This window comes from Primulina eburnea, chromosome 10 (genome assembly GCF_022965805.1).
Source record: "Primulina eburnea isolate SZY01 chromosome 10, ASM2296580v1, whole genome shotgun sequence".
In the NCBI taxonomy this organism is placed as follows: Eukaryota; Viridiplantae; Streptophyta; class Magnoliopsida; order Lamiales; family Gesneriaceae; genus Primulina; species Primulina eburnea.
The window spans coordinates 2501-12074 of NC_133110.1; the positions used below are offsets into that span (position 1 = coordinate 2501).

Here is a 9574-nt window from a genome sequence, read left to right on the forward strand (position 1 = left end):
CGATGCGAAGCACCGTCTCCTCCCTGTTTCTGGGGAGACGGTGAAGTATCAGATTTTGTATTACTTGCGTCTTGCCCACTCTGCGCGTACTGTCAAGCCCAGACATTGGCTGGGTGTGTTTCAGGTGGCGAGATTGCTGGGTATTTCGGTTGCTCTCCACAGATTCCATAGGACGGCGATTGTTCGCTGGCTGCGACCGCCGTCCGGGTGCTTCAAGCTTAATGTGGATGGGAGCTCGCGTGGTATTTCTGGGGATTCCTCTGCTGGTGGTGTTGTTCGGGATGATTCCGGGAGGGTTGTGCTCTCATTCAGCGAGTTCATCGGAGATGGGTCTTCTCTTCGGGCTGAGCTTTGGGCGGTTTGGAGGGGTCTTCTCCTTTGTTCTGATCATTCTTTTTTCCCTCTTTGGATCGAGCTTGATTCTCTGACTTCTATTCAGCTCATTCGTTCCCGTCGATGTTGCTGGGGTCTTGATCACATTGTATCCAGGATTCTGGTCCTTTTGAGGGGGCGGTCTGTTCATATTTCGCATATATTCCGGGAGGGTAATTCGGTGGCGGATGCGTTGGCGGCGAGGGCCCATACCCTTAGGCACTTTACCTTAGAGTTAGGTCCCTCCCTCCCTAGGCACATTTCCATACTTGCACGTTCGGATACCTCCGGACTTCCCTACCTGAGATATAGATGTTCTTAGCTGTTTGCAGCCCTTCCCTTCACTTGGATCCATTTCTTCTGACTTTCTATCTATATATATATATATATATGTTTATTTTTTCTTTGCAGGTACTGTTCTTTTGGGGGGTTCTCTTCTCCCCAGTCTTGCCAGTCTGGTGTGAGTGGGTCCAAACACTCGCACACTACATGTTTGGTCTCCTAGGGATTGGGTGGGCTCTTGCACTTACCCTATTGGTGCTTTTCTTTGGCCCTCTCATATTCCCTGGAGCGCTATTTCTGTTTGTGGCTCTCTTTGGTCCATTTCTCGCTCCTGGCGGGCGCTTACTGCAGGTTCTCCTTGCCCGCCGTATCAGTTCTTTTACAGGAGTTTACTGGATGTCGTGGTGGTTCCAGGGATTATTTCCGGACGACCCTCTTCATTGTTATGACACCTTCGTCAGATTTATACTTCAGATGCTGGATCCTTTTTGTCCTGGCTGGATTGCGATCTTCATTTTGCCCTTTTATCGTCATTGGACAGTGATTTCCTGGCCAGATCTTATGATCACTGCTGGGATTCATACAGTTACATGGTCTCAGATTAGCGTCGTTCTGACAGACCGGCTTCTTCAGGGTGATGGTTCAGAGATGAGAGCTTCTTCATGGATTCCGCACTCATCTTACAGTTATCATTTGATCTTCTCGGCGTGTTGCCACTTAGCGCTGCTCGTATTTGATTAGTTTCTAGCGCACTTTTTGCCGTAGTCTAGGGTTATTTTGTTTACGTATTTATGTCCCTAGGCTACTTTGTCTTTATGTTTCCACTGCTTTAGCTTTTTCGAGGAGGTCTTGGTGTAGTCCCCCTCCTCTTTTAGGTTTTTCTTTCTGTTGTTACTTTTTATTTTGGTGGATATAACAGGTAGGGGTCTGCCAACCCCCCCGCATCGGCGGTTTGTTTTCCGGTTAAAAAAAAAAAAAAAAAAAAAAAAACCCTAAACCCTAACCCTAAACCTAAACCCCTAACCCCCTAAACCCGACACCCGAACCCCTAAACCCTAAAACCCTAACCCTAACCCTAAACCCAAACCCCAAACCCCAAACCCCAAACCCGAAACCCGAAACCCTAAACCCTAAACCAAAAAAAAAAACCATTTTGACCCCAAAAATTTTCTCTGAAAAAAAACACACAGTAAAGGTGCGAAAAAACACACTAAAATTCGGCACTATTCACGCCCTAACACCGCCATGCCGCCGCGCCGCCGCCGTTTCCGGCCGGCCACCTACCCCACCTGAACCGCCTCCTCACGGCGACCAATCTGTCCAAGTTTCAGTGCAAACGGAGCCCGGTAGCACCTCTAAATCACCGATCGATTTTCCGGCCATTTCTTCACTTCTTTCGCCGCCGGCCACCACCGATCTTTTGGGTGCAGGACATACATCATTCGACTCGCCTCAACATGCTGCTTCTTTTCCACCACCTGCGCGACAGTCCTTTTCCTCCGTTCCGGCGCCATCTCCGTTCAAAGCTGCGCAGGTACTGTTCACTGCGCAGCCGTCTGGTTTTTCTCAGATCCCGGCGTCCTCCGGCGTCGTAAGTGTTCATCAGGCCCCGATCTGTAACCTCCTCGACCAGACGATTCCAGTCGTACATGAATCAGTCGGAACGGAGTTCATTTCCGCCGGCAATTTCAGATCTACGATTCCGGCAGATTTCGTCCCATTTCCGTCAATTGAACCTCCGATTTCAGACCCGATTCCGGCTTCTTTTGTCAATTCCTCTTTAGGATCTGATCGTCCACTTATGGGTAATCATATGCCTCAACCAATTTCAGATAAATCGCCGGCGATCGGAAACCCCCAAATCGGTGAGTTTCCGTCCACTTCACCGCCGATTTCAGGTACTGTTCCGGCTTATTTTTTCAATTCCTCTGGCCAAGATCTTCGTCCAACCATGGGTCGTGTTTTGCCTCAATCAATTTCTGGATTCCGACCACCGGTCGGAAACCCCCAAATTCTAGGGCAACATCGAATTTATTCTCATCCTTTGATGCAATCGACCCCTCTTATGCCCGGTTCTAGCGGATTGAAGACCGGTTCCGTGATCTCCTCACCGTCGCCGATCTTTGGTACATCTCCGGTGGTCAACTCGCCGGTCAACTCGGCGGCGGGTCAACTCAGCGAGTTGACCGAGTCAACTCAGCGGTCAACAACTCGGGTATGGCTTCTAAATCTGATTCTCGGGCGACAAAGACGTTTCCGGTGTCATTTAGGGATGCTCTGGCTCCTACTTCCCCTCGCTCGGGGAAGAATGGCTTTGGAGATGTCGTGGATGCTATGGACGAAATGCCCCCACCGACTCTTAAGGATGGGAAACCGGGTATTCTTTTCCGGATGAGGTAATGTCTTCCTTGACCGAGCCTTTTAAGTTTTCTTTAGTTGGGAAGATTTCTGGTAATCGATCCTTAGTCCCAAATTCGGAAATTTCTAAGGCATTTGGTCTTTTGGGATTGAAGCGATCTTTTGATTTGAGGTTTTGCCTCGGGGTTTTCTGATCCTCTCACTTCATTGTGAGGAGGATTATGCGTTTTTTTTGGACGCGTGGGCAGATGATGGTGGGGACCTCTCGGGATGCGTTTCTCCAAATGGACCCCGGAATTCAATCTACAGGAAGAATCTCCCATCGCCCCTGTTTGGGTGCGTCTCCCGGGTTTGCCCATTCACCTGTTTAACAAGAAAAGTCTTTTTGCCCTTGCCAAGATTTTGGGCAACCCGGTGAAAATGGATGACTTTACTGCTGACTCCTCTCGGAGCGCTTTTGCTCGGGTCTGTGTGGAGTTGAATGTGTTGGAACCACCCGTTAAGCAAATTTGGGTGGGTTGGGGTGATCATACCCAGGAGATTGATGTTGTGTTTGAGAAAATACCTGGGTATTGCTTGGATTGCAAGATGTTGGGTCATTCGACCGACGTTTGCTATTCTCATGGTAAAAATCCTAAACCTGCTCGATCCAAGCCTGCTGATCGAGATCCTCCTCAGCCAGAGGCCCCTCCTGCTCCGGCACCTCCTCAGGGTGCCGTTCCTGTCATTGTCCCGGGACCACAGCCCCAGCTTCATGTCAATGGCCACGGTCCCCGACGTAGACAGCGACGGAGGCCTGTTCGTCAGGCTCTCCCGAGGGATGATCCTCTTGCGTCGAACTCTTTTGGAGTTCTTTCCCATTTGCATGAGACAGAGGTCGGCTCTGAGGAGCTTGGATTAGGTGTTCCTGATCCCTCTGTAGTTTTGAGTTCTCATCAGGAGGCCCTACTCTCGAGATGACCCCCAGTCACATGTCGGCTGATGATCCTGATCAGGATTTTGATCGACATTCTGTGTCTGGAGTTAGCTGTGGGTCCGAGTGTAGTATTCTGGACACTGACATGTCCAACCCCAGAAAAAGACCTCAGGATGATGGTCGGCGATCGCATAAAAAGCGATCGGGTCCTTCTTCCACCCGTTCCCCATGAATTGCTTAATCTGGAATATCCGGGGACTTCGCGGTTCGGAGTCCCAGCAGAGGCTTCATGCCTTTGTTAAGGAGAAACAGATTAAGGTTTTAGCTGTTTTGGAGCCCATGATTGATCTGGATCCGAGATTCATGACTCGCCGTTTGGGGTTTTCTGGAGTCATTTCTAATCTCTCCGGTCATATCTGGGTATTTTTTGCTGCTGATGTGAGGGCGGAGTGTGTTTTTGATCATGCTCAGTTCCTTCACATCAGAGTCTCTGCCTCTTTCTTACCGACAGAGATATTTTGTTCTTTTGTCTATGCTAGATGTGATTATGTCCAGCGTAGGGATCTTTGGGCTTCTTTGCTTTTGGTTAAGCCTGTTTTGGGTCCCTGGCTGGTTGGGGGCGATTTTAATGTCGTCAGGGATGCGTCCGAGTGCTTGGGCTCCCGTGGTGGTAGGTTTCTACCCATGGAGGAGTTCAACACTTTTATTCTTGATTCTGGTCTTATCGATGCTGGTTTTGAGGGGTCTTCGTTCACTTGGACGAATAAGACCATTTGGAAGCGGTTGGACAGGGTCTTGGTTTCTGTTGATTGGGGAGATCATTTCAGCTCGATTCGGGTTGAACATCTCGCTCGTACTGTTTCGGATCACTGTCCGCTTTTGGTTACCGCCCCTGTTTTTGCCCGTGGGCCGAGCTCGTTTCGCTTCCAGCGTATGTGGGTTAGGCACCATGGTTTTTTGCAGACTGTGAGGCTTAATTGGAATCTGCCTTGCAGTCTGAGCGGCATGCCTCGGCTTTTTGCCAAGATGAAGCGTCTCAAGCATCACCTCCGGTGGTGGAATCGGGATGTTTTTGGTAACATCTTTGATAGACTCACTGAGGCTGAGAGGGCTGTTCGTTCAGCTGAGGATGTCTGTGAGGCCGACCCTTCTGACGCGAATTGGACTTCCCTGTCCGATCGCAATGAGGATCTGGCTCGTATCACCGCCATGGAGGCGGATTTTTGGAAACCGAAAGCGGCTTGCCATTGGCTTGAGGATGGTGAGCGGAACACCAGACTCTTCCATAATATGGTGAGGAAAAAGCGCGTGACGAATAAAATTTTCCGCATATGGGAGAATGGGGTTTGCCTGACGTCTCAGGATTTGATTCAGCAGTCGGGAGCCTTGTTTTTCCAGGATCTTCTTACCGGGGAGCCCTCTGCGCTCGATTGCCCTGATTTTTCGGGTTTTTCCTCGGTTATCTCTGTCGTGGAGAATGATGGTATTGCTGCGATTCCCTCTTTGGAGGAGGTCCGCGCGACCGTCTTCTCCATTCACCCTGATAGCGTTGCTGGCCCTGATGGCTTTTCCTCGGCGTTCTTTCAGCATTGCTGGGAGATTGTCCATCAGGATGTTTTTGGTGCTGTTCTTGATTTTTTCCAGGGTTCTCCTATGCCTCAGGGCTTTACCGCCACCACGATCACTCTTATTCCCAAAGTCGAGGGTGCACGCGCCTGGTCGGACTTCCGTCCGATCAGCCTGTGCAATGTCACGAACAAAATCATCTCGAAGCTGTTGTACTCTCGGTTGAGGGATGTGGTGGAGAGACTTGTTTCCCCGAATCAGAGTGGCTTCGTTCCGGGTCGGATGATCTCGGATAATATTCTCCTTGCCCAGGAGCTCACTCACAGCATTACTCTCCCCACTCGTGGTGGTAATGTCATATTGAAGTTGGATATGGCCAAGGCCTATGATCGAGTCCAGTGGCATTTCCTCTTCGACGTTTTGAGACATTTTGGTTTTTCAGAGCGTGTCGTGGCTTTGGTTTCCGCCTGTATTTCCCATTGTCATTTCTCCGTGAACATCAATGGTTCGCTATTGGGGTTTTTGGTTCCACCAGAGGCCTCCGGCAGGGCGATCCATTGTCTCCCCTTCTCTTCGTTTTGGGGGCGGAGTATCTTTCTCGTGGCCTTGACCGCATCTACCTGCAGCATCCTGCGCTCAGGTATCGTTCTGATTGTGATATTCTGATTTCCCACCTGGCTTATGCTGATGATATCATTATTTTTGCCAATGGTGGGTCTCGTGGTATGCAGCGCCTTGTCGATTTTCTGCATCACTACGAGAACTGTTCGGGGCAGCGTGTGAATGCTGCCAAGAGTTCTTTGATTTTGCCTCCGAGGTGCTCTGGGCGCCTACGCTCCCGGCTTTTGCGCATCACTGGGTTCGCCGAGGGTCATCTGCCCCTCAAGTACCTCGGAGTTCCCCTTTTATCGGGGTAATCGCACATGCTCCCTTTTTGAGCCCCTCCTACAGTCTGTTCGTAGAAAGTTAGAGGGTTGGGAGATTCGGACTCTTTCCCCTGGGAGCCGCATGACCCTGATTCGTAGCGTGCTCCTCTCCATGCCGATTTATCTGTTTCAGGTGGTTCAGCCACCTCTGGCTGTCATGGAGAAGCTTGAGCGGGCCTTCAACGCCTTCCTCTGGGGGTCGCGCCCCTTGGAAAGGAAGTGGCACTGGGCTCGGTGGTCCCGGGCTTGCCTCCCCGTGCTTGAGGGGGGTCTCGGATTCCGCAGATTGAAAGATCTCGTGGAATGTTTCTCTATAAAATTATGGTTCAGATTTCGGCAGGGCTCCTCTCTATGGGCGAAATTCCTTTTCCGGAAGTATTGCCGGCTGGATGCTCCTGCCTGTGCCCCCGCCCGTGCTTCTATTTCCCCCATTTGGCGTCGTCTCCTCAGGATCCGCCCTCGCGCGGAGCCTGGCATTCGCTGGCGAGTTGGTCTCGGAGATGTTTCCTTTTGGGATGACACTTGGTTTGGGGACGTTCCTTTGTCCTCCCGGTGTGTGGTCCGCAGGGGGCCGTGATGCTCGGGTCTCTCATTTTCTTTCTGAGGGGTCCTGGGATTTTGATCGCCTCTGTGCGGTTGTTTCTCCTTCGGTTGCCGAGGAGATTGTTTTGATTCCTGTTCTTTCGGGTGACCCTGATCTGGCACGATGGATCCATAGCTCCGATGGTGCTTTCTCTGTGAGATCTGCTTGGGAGCTGATCCGTCAGCGTGCTCCGTCTTCTGATATATTCCGCCCGTGTTGGGGGAGCTGGTTGAGGCCTACCATGTCGTTCTTCCTCTGGAGATTCTGGCATCAATGGCTCCCAGTTGATGAGGTGCTCCAGCGCCGGGGTTTTGCGTTAGCCTCGAGATGTCAGTGTTGTGATATGTCTGAGACATTCACACACATATTCATTCGCAGCCCGGTTGCTCGGTCTGTCTGGCACTTCTTTGGCGCCGTGTTTCGGGTTCGTATTCCCGACACTGAGGATTTCAGTTTGTTCCTCAGTGCGTGGAAGAGAGATTCGGTCTGGTCCCCGGGGGCCATGTGCGGGAGTTTCTTCCCTGCATTGTCCTGTGGTTCCTCTGGACTGCGCGGAACGATGCTAAGCACCGTCATCTTCCCATCTCTGGGGAGACGGTGAAGTTTCAGATTTTGTCTTACCTGCGTCTCGCCCACTTTGCGCGTACTGTCAAGCCCAGACATTGGCTGGGTGTGTTTCATGTGGCGAGATTGCCGGGTATTTCGGTTGCTCTCCACAGATTTCATAGGACGGCGATTGTTCGCTGGCTGCGGCCGCCGTCCGGGTGCTTCAAGCTTAATGTGGATGGGAGCTCGCGTGGTACATCTGGGGACTCCTCTGCTGGTGGCGTTGTTCGGGATGATTCCGGGAGGTTTGTGCTCTCATTCAGCGAGTTCATCGGAGCTGGGTCTTCTCTTCGGGCTGAGCTTTGGGCGGTTTGGAGGGGTCTTCTCCTTTGTTCTGATCATTCTTTTTTCCATCTTTGGATCGAGCTTGATTCTCTGACTTCTATTCAGCTCATTCGTTCCCGTCGATGTTGCTGGGGTCTTGATCACATTGTATCCAGGATTCTGGTCCTTTTGAGGGGGCGGTCTGTTCATATTTCGCATATATTCCGGGAGGGTAATTCGGTGGCGGATGCGTTGGCGGCGAGGGCCCATACCCTTAGGCACTTTACCTTAGAGTTAGGTCCCTCCCTCCCTAGGCACATTTCCATACTTGCACATTCGGATACCTCCGGAATTCCCTACCTGAGATATAGATGTTCTTAGCTGTTTGCAGCCCTTCCCTTCACTTGGATCCATTTCTTCTGACTTTCTATTTATATATATATACTATATGTATATTTTTTCTTTGCAGGTACTGTTACTTAGGGGGTTTCTCTTTCCCCTCGTTTTGCCAGTCTGGTGTGAGTGGGCTCAGACACTCGCACACTACATGTTTGGTCTCCTCGGGATTGGGTGGGCTCTCGCACTTACCCTCTTGGTGCTTTTCTTTGGCCCTCTCATATTCCCTGGAGCGCTATTTCTGTTTGGGCCTCTCTTTGGTCCACTTCTGGTCCCTGGCGGGCGTTTACTGCAGTTTCTCCTTGCCCGCCGTCTCAGTTCTTTTACAGGAGTTTACTGGATGTCGTGGTGGTTCCAGGGATTCTTTCCGGACGATCCCCTTCATTGTTATAATACCTTCGTCAGATCTATACTTCAGATGCTGGATCTTTTTTGTTCTAGCTGGATTGCGATCTTCATTTTGCTCTTCTATCGTCATTGTACAGTGATTTCCTGGCCTTATCTTATTTTGACTGCTGGGATTCATACAGTTACTCGGTTTCAGATTAGAGTCGTTTTGACATATTGGATTATTCAGGGTGATGGCTTAGAGACGAGAATTTCTTCATGGATTCTGCACTCATCTCCCAGTTATCATTTGGTCTTCTTCGGCGTGTTGACTCTTAGCGCAGCTCGTATTTGATTAGTTTCTGGCGCACTTTTTGTCGTACTCTAGGGTTATTTTTGTTTATGTATTTATGTCCCTAGGCTACTTGGTATTTATGTTTTTACTGCTTTAGCCTTTTTGAGGAGGTCTTGGTTTAGTCCCGCTCATCTTTTAGGTTTTCTTTCTGCTGTTACTTTTTATTTTGTGGATATATACAGGTAGGGGTCTGCCTAACCCCCCCGCATCCGGCTGTGTTTTCCGGTAAAAAAAAAAAAAAAAAAAAACTAAACCCTAAACCCTAAACCCCAAACCCCAAACCCCAAACCCTTAACCCTAAACCCTCGTCTCCTCAAGACGATTCTGGTGCTCAAGTTTCATCCCAATCGGAGTTCGTTTGCTCCCCCAAATCGGCCGGCGAAGTACCGCCGTCACTGTTCCTCGCCAAATCGTCCATTTCAGATCAAATTCCGGCGGTGTCCGGTATGGTATGTTCGATCGGTGCCCTGATCTGTGATCCCCTTTCCACGGCGCATCTTTTGGTACCCCACCCATTGTCTGATTCTTCTCCGGTGGACGGGAATTTCAGATCTACGAATGAAAACACTGTTCACTCGCATACGCCGGCGTTGTTCTTCAATTCAGCCGCCGTTCCTACTCCA

General features: G+C 50.4%; 1 protein-coding gene across 1 annotated transcript; it reads left to right on the forward strand.

The window, feature by feature from the left end:
* Positions 1-4156: 4156 nt before the first annotated feature.
* LOC140803623 (uncharacterized) lies at positions 4157-8951 on the forward strand. The gene is made up of 6 exons (XM_073159528.1): positions 4157-5892; positions 5937-6407; positions 6554-6654; positions 6751-7295; positions 7469-8056; positions 8343-8951. The coding sequence occupies exons 1-6, from the start codon at positions 4157-4159 to the stop codon at positions 8949-8951; spliced, it is 4050 nt and encodes a 1349-aa protein (XP_073015629.1).
* The last annotated feature ends 623 nt before the right edge of the window (positions 8952-9574 follow it).